The sequence below is a fragment of the Rhineura floridana genome, chromosome 16, assembly GCF_030035675.1.
Source record: "Rhineura floridana isolate rRhiFlo1 chromosome 16, rRhiFlo1.hap2, whole genome shotgun sequence".
In the NCBI taxonomy this organism is placed as follows: domain Eukaryota; kingdom Metazoa; phylum Chordata; class Lepidosauria; order Squamata; family Rhineuridae; genus Rhineura; species Rhineura floridana.
The window spans coordinates 11,329,073-11,345,253 of record NC_084495.1 but is presented as its reverse complement, the minus strand read 5'-3'; the positions used below and the strand labels follow the sequence as shown (position 1 = coordinate 11,345,253).

At 42.7% G+C, this 16,181-nt stretch overlaps 1 protein-coding gene across 6 annotated transcripts in view; it reads right to left on the bottom strand.

The window, feature by feature from the left end:
* Positions 1–16,181, bottom strand: part of AMMECR1 (AMMECR nuclear protein 1) — a 179,688-nt gene that overhangs the window by 58,463 nt on the left and 105,044 nt on the right. For 2 of the 6 annotated variants that reach the window (XM_061598343.1, XM_061598342.1), the window contains one exon: positions 8,735–8,789. The exons of 1 other annotated variant lie outside the window; for it this stretch is intronic. In XM_061598343.1, the coding sequence (XP_061454327.1) occupies positions 8,770–8,789 (20 nt within the window). In that variant the 3' untranslated portion in view covers positions 8,735–8,769. Of the gene's footprint in view, positions 1–7,368; positions 7,460–8,734; positions 8,790–11,901; positions 12,024–16,181 lie in introns of those variants that run through there. 3 more of the 6 variants (XR_009759274.1, XM_061598344.1, XM_061598341.1) reach the window with 3 other exon arrangements.

The following is a 16,181-nucleotide window of genomic DNA, read 5'->3' as shown; positions in this document are numbered from 1 at the left end:
CATCAACCATGTACGGCAAACCACTGCAGGCTCTTTCTCTGGACTGACTGAGAATACAAAAACAGGAGCATTCATCTACGATTATTCACAAACTTTACAATCTTGACCTGTCCAACTGAAACCTTCTAAGGGAAAGAAGGAATGGAGCATCAACCATAGTGCTGCTGTATCACTGTATGCTTAATGAAAATAATCAAGACTAGTCATGAGAACATACAAAGTAGCCTTAACACAGAGTCATGCCACTGGCCAATCTAGTCCAGTATTGCCCATTCAGACTGGCAGGTGCTTTTGGTCACAGTCTTTTCCCATCATCTGCTGCTTGACCTTGGGGACTGAATGGGGGTCACCCCATATGCAAAGCATGCACTCCACCTTTGAGCTATCAGTCCTGCAGAGTGATAATAAGCAACATAGCAGTTTCTCTACTTCTTCCCCTTTGAGACAATTTGTTCAGGTAGTCAATGTGTATGGGATCAAAAGATATGAACAATCCTTGTTTTCGAATGAAGACAGACACAAGGAGCCAAAAAAAAAGCAAAACAAATAGGGACTCGCACACCATATCGTCAGAACAGATCTGCAATAAGTGACTCATGACTGTAACCCCTGCAACTATCTTTTTCTTTTTTAAGTGTGAACTGCGAGATATCATGAATTTGCCGCTCAGGAAATAGAGACCCATTCATAACCTCTCCGCTAAAGTACATAAGAACAAAACACCACAAGTGTTCGACAAATCACTACTTTTGACTCTGCATTTTCTAGACTGCAGAAAAGCAATTTGACTTCTGATCAGTGGAGAATCTCAGTGAAACTGATTAACAACAACAACTAAACAAAAGATTAAAAGGAAGCAAGCAACGACTAATACTTCTTCCTGCTGGTGCTTCTGAGAATGTGGTGCACTTTTGACTATTAGCAGACGCTTGTGAATAGATAGCTTTGCGATTTAACTGCCAGAGGTCTTCTTAGATCAATGGAAGGGCTGCTTTGGTGGATGGACACCAGGTCTGCCCTAAGACATGTTAAGGTATTTTGGAGCCATTCTTGGCAGAAGCCTGGAACATCCAATAAATAATTATCAGAATCCTCTGGATAAACCAGCATTATTCAGTCTGGTTCAAATACAAAATGCCCTCAAAGAAAGTTTCTTGCTCGACCTAACTGCTCTTAAAACATTACTAAAATGAAGTTCCTATTCAGATGTTATCCCTCCTGTGTTGCTGCACGTGGGGAGTGGGGACACACTAAGTAGCCCTGCCTCCAAGTGATCACTCGTAGAGCTGTACATGCAAAGGCTTCCATGTGACCTGGAACCCTGCGCCATCAGTGTTCCGGGTCACATGAAAGCCTTGTGCACACAGCTGTACATGTGAAGGGTCCATCTGTACAGATGGCCTCGATGCTCACACGACAGCTAATGATAGGACCATTTGGTGTGTCCTCACTTCCATGTTCAGTAACATAAGAGCAATGTCACCTGAGCAGGGCTATAGATTCAGGGCATAAGCAAAGGGCTAAGGACTAAAGGGGCCTTTCACTTAGGATGCACCGGCACAGGAAGTAGCTTTGGATTCAATAACGTCTGCATGTGCAGGCTATACTCCATCCTCCATCCCCCCCATCCCCTAGTCAACCTCACAGGGGCTGCATGAACTGATGTTATAAACCACTGTGGAAGCAAGAAAAGTAGCCAGCTTGGAGGCAGGAGGGGGAAATGTTTTTCTGGATCGTTTACATTTAAGTGGAACTAAAAAATGGGAAAGTCTTATTGCAGTATGCTCAAAAGAATCAAATCAGCAGGCCAAAAACAAAACAAAAATACTCAAGTGGATTATTATCTCATAACTCATTATTTCTACATCAATATGATTGCACAGGCCAGATGGTTGATATTTAGGGTTCTAACCGCATAAAAGAACATGTAACGTGTTTTCAAATCTAGCAGAAACAATTTCCTCCAGTGAGATTCTGGAGCATGTAAAGCGATAACAGTTTGCATTTCAGGGAAACACTTTTTTTTGCTTTCTACTATTTAGTATTTGTGAGATAGCGTACTGTTTTTTAAAGCCTTTTGCCATGCCATGCAGGAGTAAGACTAAGGAAACATAGCTACAAATCGGAAGAGAATCCCTCACTGTGAACCAGTACTGAAAAATAGAGTTCATTGGAAGAGCAATGCATCAGAATATCAGTACTATGATACTATCACATACTATCAAGGATATCAGTACTATGATACTATCACATACCCTGAAATCTAAATGGTGCATGTTCATGACAATTATTGTGAAAATTTGAAGATGCCTAGCACTGATTATTTATCTGCATCCTTGAGGATTTACATATATGGACAAAAATCTCTTCCCCCAAAATCTAAATATGCATAACACATTATTTACAATGAGAATCAGAAAATACAAAACCATTAGTAAGGTGCAATGCTCCCAAACCTGGTTGCCTTTCAGATGCTCTGGATCACCACTCCTATCATCTCTTACCATTGGCCATGATGGCAAAAGCTGGGTACACACTGTACATTTAAAGCACATTACTTTCACTAAAGAATCTGTAGTCTGTTAAGGATGCTGGCTCTGTGAGAGGTAAACTACAGTTCCTAGGATTTGTGGAGGGAAGCCATGTACTTTAAATGTATAGTGTGTACATAGCCCTTGACCAATGTGAGTTGCAGCCCAAAACATCTGGAGGGCACCAGGTTGGGGAAGACTGGTGCAGAGGACAATCCAAGCAGAATGGCTAACATCAGGGTGCACATAATATTAGGTGCTGCAAGAAAATATTTTTCAGACATCAGCTACACAGCCAGTATCACAAAAGCCAGAGGGTTCATATGCTGAACAGGAAACAATGCTCTGTATTTTAAATACGCCAGTCTAATGAAACAGGGTCGTTGTGGGTTTTTTTTGGCTAATTAACAGTAAAATGCCAGAAACCTGCTTACTTGACAGCCTTAAAAGCATTATTATGTGTATACATTCCTTTCCTATCTGTTGGAAAATAAATTGTTCTGATACATTTGAATAAAAAATGTTGGGGATTAACTACCGAACAGGAAATTCAGATTACATTTCCTGAGCGTAGCATGACAAACCCTAGAATGCCAAGGAAAGTATGCACGGAGGAAAAAACACTCACCACCCACACATAAATGGAAACCTCACGAGGCTCCAACATGACAACGGCTCATGAATAACAAGGTGGCAAGGGTGACAGGAACTCACCGGAGAATGTAAGCAAGCAGGCATGAAAATTTGCTCATTATTCTTCTAGTATATTAACAACCTGATTAGGCAGGCTGGTAAGGGCTCAAATCTAAATTAGGAAACTGACTTTATATGGAACGGATCATTGAGTCTAGATCAACAGATGCAGCAGAATGAGATGGCTCACCCATGATAAAATGCACTCTATCACTTCAGATCCCCAGTATAGACAGCATTTTTGAAAGCTGTCCCACGTTTCTATTAGCAGTGAGGTCTTTAGTGGGTGGGATCATTCAAAAATGTGATCTGCAGCCCACTTTAGGTTTCTCCCACACCTCATTCTCCTACATGACTAGATCCGGACAGATTTGGGACTTCACGATTTACATTATGAAAGTTGACTGTAAATTTGTACACAAACATCTCAAACATATCAATAAAAATAAGAAGAAACTCATTTCAGCAGAAGGAAAATGCCTACTGGGGTAATTGATCCGTGGTGCGGTATTTGAGGAAAAGGAACTGAAATTGAAAAGTTGTCTTTCAGCTCTATTTTAATACATTTCCTTGAGCCTAGTAGATTTTAGTTTTCTTGCATAGTGAGAAATGCAAAAGACATTTCAGATGAAGACAGGGGAGAGAAAGGAAAACCATCTCCCTTGAACTACAGGAGATCAGCTTTTTGTTTTGTTTAAAAATTCCTATTAACTACATTCTTTGAAATGCCTCACCTATGCACTCAAGATGTCTTCCCAAATCAATTATTCTGTTCATATTCTCCCACAGACTAAGTCAGAATGAGGAACGGTGGGCATGCCTCCCTCTGTGATGAGCCAAACTGATGTTTCTACTGACTACTAGAGAAGGATAGTAGCAAAACCATGGAGAACATATTTAATACAGAGAGCACGTGCCCTGTGCCTGGCCTGACCTAGACTGCAGCCTGGCAATGACTACTACGATTGCTTTGCCCAAGAGCCTCCAATGGTAGGTACCCTCCAAATGCATGAAGCCTGTCGGTATTTGCAAATGCATACACTGCATAGATGTGATTTGTTTTGACTTGTAGTTATTGCATAATGATGGCGTTAATGCATAAAGAAGCACCTGCTTGCAGCTCAAGAGAAATTATGTTAAAATTTTCAAGGATGTCTCTTTGAGAAAAAGCCCCAAGCACTGTGTGATCTTTAGTAAGTGCTGACTCTTTGGAAGAGTGCAGATTTAACCCTGGCTACCTACTAACAACAGTTTGCAAATCAGGAGCATGCATGTTCTTTTCACTTCTTGTTTGCCTTAACCATGGTCTGCCATTACATGGTTTAGTGCTAACTAGGTTCGCTCTTCATGATAGTTTGCAATTCTTCTTCAAACCTGTTTAGCGTCAATCCTGGTTTAGCATTACACCTGCTGAAGACAAAAGGAAAGGAGCAAAGAAAATAGAAAGGGCCCCAACTGGATCAAGGGGCCCCATCCAATCCAGCACCCTGTTTCCCAAAAACCTTGAGGAAGCTAACAAGCCGAGCATGATGGCATCTCATACTTAGTGGCATCCTAAGGCTTCATCATAGCTAAATAGGCTGATAGAGTTGGTTTCCATGAATTTATCTAATTCTCTTATACCACCATCTAAGGCCACATTTATACATTTAAAGCACTATGATATCACTTTAAACAGTCATGGCTTCCCCCCCCGAGAATCCTGGGAACTGTAGTTTGTTAAGGGTACTGAGTGTTGTTAAGTGACTCCTATTCCCACCAGTGAGCCACAAACCTCAGAATTCCCAAGGGAGATTCATTGTTAAACTAGTCTGGGAACTGTAGCTCTCAGCGCCCTTAACAAATCACAATTTCTAGGATTCTTGGGGGAAGCCATGACTGTTTTGCTTTGGAGGAAGTCGTGTCTGTTTAAAGTGGTATCGTACTGCTTGAAATGTATAGTGCAGATGTGGCTTAAGCAAATGCACATCACCATTTTGTGGCAGCAAATTCCAGTTCCATTGAAAAGCGGGAGTGGGAAGCTGTTCCCAATTTGCAAACTGCGGGGTGCAAGGAGCCATTTTTCCTACTACTTCCAAGTGTTGGAATGTTTTCATCCTTCTCAACTTTTGTACTTTTGGAGGCCTCTGACAAGGGCTGCTCTTCTCACTCAGGCCACCGGGCTAACCCTCATGTCACCGCATAATCGCTGGATATGCCCAATGCCGTATGCTAGAGCAATATCTGTTAGTGAAATAGGCAGCCTTCACTGTGAAAAGAGCTTTGAAAAGGAATCTTGCAATGAATAGTGCATGCTTGGTCTGGAATTACTAAAATAAGTCCCACTTATGTTGGCTCCTGTCTTTAAGTTCCCCCCCCCAACAACATCCAGCTCTCTCTGCCACATAACTTCCTGCCCCCAACTCCTCCTCCTGTGTCAAATTTTAGACTGTAAGCTCCTTTGGGCAGGAACATGTCCTTTGGTGCTGTGTAAAATGACATAGAAAGTGCTATATAAATAATTCACTAATAGGCCAAAAAACCTTGCAGTTTAAGAACGTACCCATAGCCAACAGATATTTTTATCAAACTTTAAAACCAGGGGAGCAGGAGACCTGACCTCCTCTCTGAGATATTGTACTGCCCTGCAAATTTGTAAAAATGCAAACACAATTTAGGTTGGTCCTGTGTAGCTTGGAAGAATTTGGTAACAAGAGGAAGGATATGGGTAGGGAGGAAGGTGAAGGGGAGAGGGGATAGGGATGGGAAGAGACTGGATGGGTGGGCACTAGGCAGAGGGAAAGCCCCTTTCCTTTCCAAAAGGAAAACATTGTAAACAGTATCATTATTTTTCAGTGTTTCCCCCACCTTTATATTCTACAGCAGGCCACCCAAATTTAAACCAAAGTTGCCCCTGGCCACACCCATGCCAGAAATTTATTCCATCTTAAACAGTCATGGCTTCCCCCAAAGAATCCTGGGAAGTGTAGTTTGTGAAAGGTCCTGAGAGTTGCTAGGAGACTCCTTTTCTCCTCACAGAACTACATGTCCTAGAATTCTCTGGGAAGAGGGACTGCCTGTTAAGCGAGCGGAGATCTGTCAGGGGAAGTTTCCTAACAACTCTCAGCACCCTTCATAAACTACATTTATTAGTATTCTTGGGGATTCTTGGGGAAAGCCATGACTGTTTAAAGTGGAATAAATTTCTGGCATGGGTGTGGCCCTTTGATTAACCAAGCCTGGCTTTTAGAACACTGATAGTTGGTTCTTACTGAGCATGCCTGAGCTATCGTAGACTCCAATGTTAAATTTCTTTAAATAATTAAAAATCAACCAGGCATTTTTTTTAACTTTTAAACTGCAGAAGATGGTCAGAGTGTGGTGCAAGGTTAGTAATAGGACCACAGGTACTCTGTGAACATGACTGATTTTTAATTCATTTCAACAAATTATGAGACCGCTGACAAAAAAAAGTCCAACAGGGGTCTGGATTTTTTCCCCTCGTTTTACACTTGGATCTCTTGATTCTCTCTGAGTGTTTTGTGTATCGCCATGAAAACTTAGTGTTTCTGAGTTCAGGACTATATGTTTTGTAAGATTTTGTTTTGAAATGAGCTTATGGGAAGCAGCAGAATCGCATGGGGGTATTTTCAATTTAACATGGTGGAATATAAATATCCATGCTGGCTATAGTACACAGTCACTCTTGTGGCTGTATAATAATAATCTGGGGTGCTTAGATGATCTCTTGCAGCTTATAGACTCATTTTGACCAAAGGCACCAAAAACGAACACTAGACAACTTAGAAAGATGACCAGATATTGTATTGCTAATCAAACAATTATACAGGCAAATAGGACATCACATTTCCTTTGTTTTATCTTATATTTCATGGGTGAACCTTCTGTTTTACAGTGAACCCTCCAACAAATATAATTGCTTCTCTTACATTAAAACCACTTTTAGCTATTCTGAATCCTAGGAATAGATTTGGATACATGAAAGTTAAAAGAATATCCTGAACCCGGTTTTTGGCAATAGAATTTTTTTTGTGTTATACTGATTACATTTAAGTGAAAAAAAGTTTCTATTTGTTTTCTTTAAAGGGCCAAAAACAGTATAATAAATGAAAGCACAATTATCTCAAAGTGCATATATCACTACCTTAACAGCATAAATGCATGCACATCATCAGGGTTTGGGGGTACGAATTTTGTTTCTACTTCATTCCCTTGCCATAAGAGTGGGCTGAGTTCTGTAACACAGACAAAGAAGAGTCTTGCTAGACCAGGAATCATGGGCTCTGGATACCTTAAACTCTACCTTTCAGTTAATATACGAATTGTCAGCAACACCAAGGTTAGCTAACTTTGTTAGTAAATTAACACCTGTTTAAAAACTAGGGATGGAAAGTTCTGTCAATTTCGGTTCTCTCAGTTTCTAATTTTCCCAATTTTAAATTCAATTATCCACATTTCTGCAGCAATTTGCAATTTTCTTTGAAAAAAATCCTCATGAAAATTCTCCAGCATTTTAGTGTGAATTTCTCCTAACATTTTTTGTAGACAGTTTTGACTAATGTACACATTTCTGCAAGCAATTTCCCCTAATATAATGCATTTTTGTATGTTATTTTCATTCATATATTCATTTTTATGCACGCTTTCCCTCCAACATATGCATTTTTTCAAACATTGTTTGGCTGGTGAACTGCATCGCAAAATATCAGTAAGTGCGAATTTTGAAGGATGGTTGTGTTTCAGTTCTCAAATTGTTTTGGAAAGTGTGAATTTCATATATTCAACTTGAAATGTGAACTGAATAGAACTGCTCACCCATCCTTATTAAAATGTACTTCCTTGATGGCAACAAATTTAGGAATTGAGAGAGAGACGTCTGGGGTATGAATTTATGTTTCCTGGCCCCATCAAATCCATTCTGAATCAGGCCCAGCTCAGGCTTGATCCTTCCCTCTCTCCCTCTCTGTTGCTGCTTATGTCCCTTTATCTTTTCTCATCCAGGCTTACTAGGTTGCGACAGAAAGGTACAGACCGCAGGAGACTGTGCCAGGAATATCCATTGCACTGGGATCACTGGGAAATAGCGAGGATGTCCCAAAACTAGAATTGCCCAAGGATCCCGATGGTGGACCAGCATTCAAGGGTGTAATGAAACCTCCATTATGAGGATTTTCCTATTCACCCCATCAGATAGGGTTCAAAAGAAAGAAAGAAGGTAGTAGGCAGGCTTTGGCAAGTATTGCACTCAGGTCCAATTGTGCTTTTGAAGACATCACTGGGAAAATCACAGGCATGCACTTCAAAAGAGGGTTGGAAATAAATGATTTGCTGATTGTTTGCATGTGTGGTATTTTAGCCAAGACCATTCTGAACTGTGATGGGAAGGGAGAGGGTTCACCTATCACTACACAAAACAGCCATTTTAAATGAGTTAGAAGGAATAGAAAAAGACTGAAGGGGAGAACCTTAAGAACGACTGCTGAACAATACATGAAAAATAGTTTGTCAACCTGTTCTGAAATGATGTAGTGAACTGCTTCCAAGGTCAGTAAATTCTTGAAGAAGCTGGAAAACACAAGGCAATTTTTTTCATAATCTAGATTGCTGTATTTCATACATTCTGTTGGTTTACTCAAATAATACATTTGGTCTGTAGTACTTTATTTTGATCCAAAACGCAACAAAAGCTTCAGCATACTTTAAAAACATTTTTTCTCTCTCCTACTAGCATATCATCACATTTATAGTCATGAAGTACAGTAAGAACAGCGTAAAAAACCCAAGACAAAACCCCAACATACATCGCACATTAAGAAAAATGAATTTCACATGAAACTTTTGAGTCAGAAATGTTCTTCATTGTGGGTATCCCCATGCCTTTTACACACCCTGAGCAATGTGGCCAGTTAATGGGAACTCAATTCCACATCATTCAGAGGGGGGGAAATGGGTACCAGCTAATATTAGGAGAGCTGATTTTCCATCACACTGCAACCTTTAGCTCCACGGAGGCAGAAAACGTTCCAGATTGGTGCACCTGGCTCACCTCTCTCTTTAAACAACGCCAGCACAGAATACTAGTTCTGGAAATGCCAGTTCCACTCTTTATTCCTTCCTTACAGAGAGTGACATTACCAGGGATAAGTAGAGAAGAGAAAAAAAGAACTAATGACATGCCAATTACTACCTGTTTTTCTGATTACCTTTCCAGAAGAGCATCTTTGCCAACCTGGTGCCTCCAGATCTTTTGGACTACAGTTCCCATTAGCCTCAGCCAGCAAGGGAGCTGTAGTCCAAAAGATCTGGAGGGTCGCAAAGACTGGCCTGGGCTGTTTTTAACTAGTGCCTGAACAATTACTGTAAAGCCAGAAGCTACTGTGACAATCCCTTGGAATCCCATGTTGTCTACAAAGCTATAGTCTTTGAGATTCCAGCAGGTGAACTCCAGGCATTCAAATGCAAAATGTTGAAATTTTTGGAAGTACAAAGTGTAATGTTACAAGAACGCTCCATTATTTGCCTACCAACTGTCACCTTATGACCTATAAGCCAATCTAAACTAATTTCAACAACTGGACATGCTGTAGTGTAGAGGCCTGGAGCTCAAGCTACAAAACAGCAAGTTCCCAGTTTGTATCTCACCTCTGCAGTGAGCTCACTAGGTGGCCCCTTATCTCTTCCAGCCTTACCTCATCTGCATACCGATCTATGTTACAAAGATATCAAGGCAAAGTACATGAAGCACTCTGAACACTTGATAAGTGCTTTAAGTATCAACATCACCATAATCAATACCGGCTCTAATCCTCATCAATTATCTCTTACCCTGTTAAGCTCATGAAGTGGAGGGTTGTGAGGGGCCGAATTTTTCATATCAAGGGTATGTGGGTGAGAGGAGCTGACCCTGTTCCCAACCAATGCTCATATTAACAGAAGTGGAAGTTAATATGACCCTGATTTAATATCCTCTGACTCATCCAAGTTACAGCCAAATACATACCCTGTGTATCTTTTTAAAATGTCAGCTAAAGGGGACTGTCGCAGAAGGTAAAGGGGGGGTCAGCCTCCTTCTGTTCCTCCTGGTAAGTCAAGCAGTGGCCCAGGTTGAACTCCCCACACTTATCACTTGAAGCATTCCTCCTATTCACCAGCCAGGAACGCACCAAGTATCAGAGCCAGCAATCTGGGAAAAAGTTAGGTGTTATGGATTGTAGGTCAGTAAGATAGGGAAAGTGAAACGATCCGCTCCCCTGATTCAAAAGGCACTTGTGTGCAAAAATTAGACCTACCCCCACTTTTTACATGAGTTGACCAGATGTGAATAAATGTGGATGTCCTTGTCGTGTGCAGTTTGGCTCTTGAGTTATAAAGGACCAAGTTATGGTCTCTGAAAGTTAGGCTGCTGCAGCAGCTGCCATTTGGAGAGTTGCTATCAACTGGGGACAGTACAAAGCCAACAGGCCCAAGAACAAGAAAATATATAAGCAGGGCTGCAGAAACAAAATCCTCAAAAGAAAGCCCGTCCCAAAGGAAAGCAGATGACCTTATAACGCATAACAAGAATCTAAATAGTAAAGGTTTGTGAGACTGTCCAAATAAGCCACAAGAAAATGAAAACACTCTAAGAAAATCTAAAGTGCAGCTCTCAAGATTCCTCTCCTTCTGAGTGTGTAAGAAATTCTGTGCAGAGTCAGGGTAAGCCCAAAACAGATTTGTCTCATGCCAGAGGTTAGATTACTTGTTACTGTTTGGTTGAGTCAGATCCCTTTGTGGGAAGTAAAGATCACCCCATAGGAATTCATATATCCCTTTCTGCCTGACTCCTCAGGGACCTTACAGCTGGAATCCAAGGGGTTACTACTAAGCTCCCATCTCCCCAATGCTGAAGCCAACTCTTCCTTAGTGGGTTCATTAGTGAGGCAGCTGGACAGCCACCTGTCGGGTACGCATTAATCTGGATTCCTGCATTGGGTAGGGAGTTGGACTCAAAGGCCTTACAGGCCCCTTCCAACTCTACGACTCTACGATCCTGTGATATATTTTTTTAACAGATGGAACAGGGCAAGAAAAAATATATTTTGGCTACATTGTGAGTTACAAGTGCTAAGAGGTGTTCTTAGAAAGATAAATGTGTCAAGAAGGAGTGCTAAATCCCCTAAGAACAGAAATTACACAGCCAAAGGTATTGTGTAGCCTTGCCAGACTGAGGAAAATGAACAGGAATGTCTCTGATTTGGAGGCAGAGAGAGGTGATGTAAGTTGATCAGTTGAGAAAGTTTACACCAGATGCAATTTCCCTGTGGAAAATCAACCCTCTTACAGAAAGCAATGACTTGGTTTAGACATAGCACTAAGCCTTGGTTTGCTTAGCTTTACTGTGAGTTGTAAGCCTGAACCCATCAGCCAGCTTTGGTCTGTTTGTGGGCAACCAACAAGAATATAAAAACATGGTTTGAAGTTGGCTTGCGTTAACTAGTCTCATTACATCTGACTCTGCTATCTTGGTTTCATCCTGATCTCAAAGCCCCACCCCAGATGTTCACCCAGCCACAGAGACATGAAACAAGAGTTGTTAGAGAAACATTAGGCAAAACACACTGTGGCAAATTTGCTGGTCTTCAAGACTGATCCTGGTTTGTTCAACAAACCATGCGCTTAGTGGTACAAACGAACACAGCTGATGAGTCAAGGTATTGGCATCCAGGCATTGTTTCCACAGCCCATCGTAAAGGATCCTGTTTTTCAGATTCTAAGTAAACTAGATGCAAAGGGTGGGGTGTTCCCTTGCTCCCAGGATTTCTGGAAGTTTCAAAAGGAAACATGGAAAAGGTTAACATCAGATCCAGGAACAGTATAACATCACAAAAGTCTTCATACTATATGGGGAACTAACTGAAGCTTCCTTTCTCTGACTGATCTGTCTACTCCCAAGGGCATCATAAGCCTCCCAAGGGCATCATAAGGGGGTCACAAATAATGGCTCCTTTTGACAGAGTGGGCAGGTGAGTGGACTCATTAGCATGAAGAGAGTATTCTTCTGTGGCTCTTCCTGCTCAATATTGCAAATTACTAGGCAATAATGGCAAGGTAACAATTATTTTTATGAAAAAGCTGTTGGCATCAATTCTGTATTTGCCCGAAGAAAAATGAAAGATTGCACATGTATTCTGCACAAAATTGACTGTGGCTACATAAAATCTGACAACAGTTATCCATCAGACGCCTGATGGAGCCAATTGGATTCCTGAATGCGCTGGGAGATTTGGAGCTGTCTGAAGGCCGCCCGGTCGAAACCTTGGTGACAGAGTGGAATAGGGAGGCCACCGGGGCAATAGACCAGGTGGCTCCGAAACGTCCTCTCCCCCTGAATAGAACTCAGACCGCACCATGGTATACACCACGGATGCAGGGTTTGAGGCAGGAGGTGAGACGGCTAGAACGCCGGTGGCGGAAGTCTCGCTCCGAGGACGATCGGACACTGGTTAGAGCAGCAATAGCAGCCTACCAAGTGGCAACAAAGGTAGCAAAGAAGGGCTTCTTTGCTGCCTCTATTGCATCCGCAGAATGTAGTCTCAGGAGGTTGTTCCAAGTGGTCCGAAGCCTGGTCGGTCCAGCTGCCCAGGAACCCATGGAGCACTCTAAAGCCTCCTGTGACGCATTTGCAAAACATTTTGCTGATAAAATCGATCGCCTGAAGAGCGTAATTCTGCATGCCGTGGACACAGGAAGCGGGCCAGAGGCGATCAGTTGCGATCCGGTCCGGTGGGATCGGTTTCAGCCTCTTCCCTCTGAGGAAGTGGACAAGGTGCTCTCTACTGTGAGACCGACCACTTGTTTGTTTGACCCTTGCCCCACATGGCTCATTGTGGGCTGCAAAGAGAGACTGAGCGAAGGGATCATGGCGGTGGTAAATGCTTCCTTGGAAGAGGGTGCATTGCCATCCGCCCTCAAGGAGGCGGTAATAAAGCCCATCTTGAAAAAACCCTCCTTGGATCCCCAAGATTTAAACAACTTTCGCCCAGTCTCCAATTTACCATTCTTGGGCAAGGTGATCGAACGTGTGGTGGCCAAACAGCTACAGACACACTTGGAGGAAACAGATTACTTAGATCCATTCCAATCGGGCTTCAGGACTGGATATGGAACTGAAACAGCCTTGGTCGCTCTGGTGGATGATTTAAGGAGGGCGTTGGATAGAGGAGAACACTCCTTCCTTGTCCTCCTGGATCTCTCAGCGGCTTTTGATACCGTTGACCACGGTATCCTCCTGGATCGCCTGGAGGGAATGGGAATTGGGGGCACTGTTTTACGGTGGTTCCGTTCCTATCTCTCTGACAGGCACCAGAGGGTGGCATTGGGAGAGGAGGTTTCAGACCCTTGGCCTCTCAATTGTGGTGTTCCACAGGGTTCTATCCTCTCTCCTATGCTATTCAACATCTATGTAAAGCCGCTGGGAGCTATCATCAGGAGATTTGGGTTGCAGTGTCACCAATATGCGGATGACACTCAGCTCTATCTCTCATTTAAGTTCTCACCAGAGTTGGCTGTGGAGACTATTTCCAAGTGCTTGGAGTCTGTAAGTGAATGGATGGGAGGAAACAGGCTGAAACTGAACCCTGACAAGACCGAGGTACTGCTTGTGGGAGATAAGAGAAGGATAGGAGATATTGACCTGACGCTGAACGGGGTTAGATTGCCCCTGAAGGACCAGGTTTGCAGCCTCAGGGTCATTCTTGACTCCCAGCTGTCCATGGAGGCTCAGGTGTCAGCGGTGAGCCGGGCAGCTTGGTATCAATTACGTCTGATACAGAGGCTGCGACCCTACCTTCCGGTCCATCTGCTCCCATGGGTGGTGCATGCCCTGGTCTCCTCTCGCTTAGACTACTGTAATGCGCTCTACATGGGGCTACCCTTGAAGATGGTCCGGAAATTACAACTGGTACAGAATGTGGCGGCACGGTTGATTAAAAACAGCCGCCGCCGCGATCATATCACCCCAGTGCTGGAAGATCTGCACCGGCTACCAGTTGTGTACCGAGCCCAATTCAAGGTGTTGGTGTTAACCTTTAAAGCCCTATACGGTGTCGGTCCAGTTTATCTAAAGGAGCGCCTCCAGCATCACCAAATATGCCGCCTGACGAGATCTGCCTCACAAGACCTTCTCTCGGTCCCACCAGTTAAGACAGCTAGACTGGTGCGGACCAGAGAGAGGGCATTCTCAGTTGTGGCCCCCACCCTCCGGAACTCTCTGCCATACGACCTTCGCCATGCCCCCTCCCTGGTAGGTTTCCGCCAAGGATTGAAAACTTGGTTGTTTCAGCGGGCATACAAGTCTCCTAGATAATTTTAGTTTACAGTGTATAGATGTAGGTTGATGGATTATAATTGTTTTATATGTTAAAACTGTATTATATGTTGTATTTTTAATTATGTACGCCGCCTAGAGTGGCCGTTCATTCGGCCAGATAGGCGGCCTAAAAATAAAAATTTATTATTATTATTATTATTATTATTATTATTATCTTTCCTTTTCTTTGGGAAATGTTCAAAAACAGTGATGTCTGGGGTGGGGAGGATTCAAACAACCCCATCTAACACATTTACCAAAGAAATGCGACCACAAAGAAAGGTACAAAGATTAAGGCTGCAAACACACTAGTCACTGGATCAAAGTGTTTCCATTAGCCACACCCTATGGGGGAACAGGTTTATCTGCCCACTAGCTGTGAACTCTCTTTGAAGCTGAATTTTTAAAAAAGCGCACTCAAGCAGCTCCTATAAGGTTTCACAGTAAAAAGGGGGAGGGTTTGACTAGCGTCAAACTCTTTTCTGAAGAGAGAGGTGGAGACACAGCAGAACTGGCAAAACATTGGGTATGTTTTTACCCTTAATGTGTGCGTGGAATCCCTCACCCTTCCACCAAATTAATGTTTGGCATGTGTGGGGGGAACTCACAGGTGCAACCATGCTACCCTTCCCCCTGTGAGAAAGAACAAAATAATATTTTAAGTAATTCAGTCCCTTAGTGCAGGATTTTTACATGTGCCTGGAATCAGGAAAGAGGATGGTCGCATGACAACATATTCTTCCAAGGTTCCAATTTCCAGCATTTTCTTTTGCATGTCCCATTTCAAATACGAACCTGGTACGCAGTCATTTTGATCAGATCCTATTCAACATACTGGGCTCCCTTCCTATGTCACTTTTTCTAAACTCAAGTTATTAAGATGTCACTGGAAAATATGGTCAAAGACAGATAGTGCATAAAAGCAAATGGAAACCCGAGATGTGTTCAGCAAAATCAGCTTTGGGGTGAACTGCTACTTACATCCAAACAGATGCATTATAGCAGGGATGGATGGAAACCTGGGGCCCTCCAGATGCTGTTAGCCTCTACTCCAATCAGCTCCAGGGAGCATGGCCAGTGGTGAGAGGAGATTGAAGTTGTAGTCCAAGAAGATCTGGCAGGCCACAGGTTCCTCATTCCTGCATTACAAGCTTTGCCCACTGTCAAAGTTGTTTCCCTCCTCGCAAAAGCATGCTAAATAGCGAAAAGCGGTTGAATAGTTTCCTAAAGTCTTTTTCAAAACTTTCACTGACCAGAATGGCCACTGTTACTTCCTTCCTGTCCAGAGACAAATGTGAAGCAAAGCAAACATGCCTGTGAAGTCCAGAACACTTGTGATTTGTTACAAGGGCCACTGCTGGGTCAGAACAAAAACAGAGACACTGCTTAAGATACTTATGAAATACACTGCCACAAGATGTTGCAATGACCACTAGCACAGAGGTTCCCAAACTATAGTCCGTGGACAAGCTTCATACAGGTGCTCCATGGTGTGTGTGTGGATTTGTGGTTGAAGATGAGAGATGGCACATCCATCACATTAAACATATTGATTTTTTATTGTGTTTTTATTTATTCTTTTATTTCCTAAATTGGATTCTATGGAACTC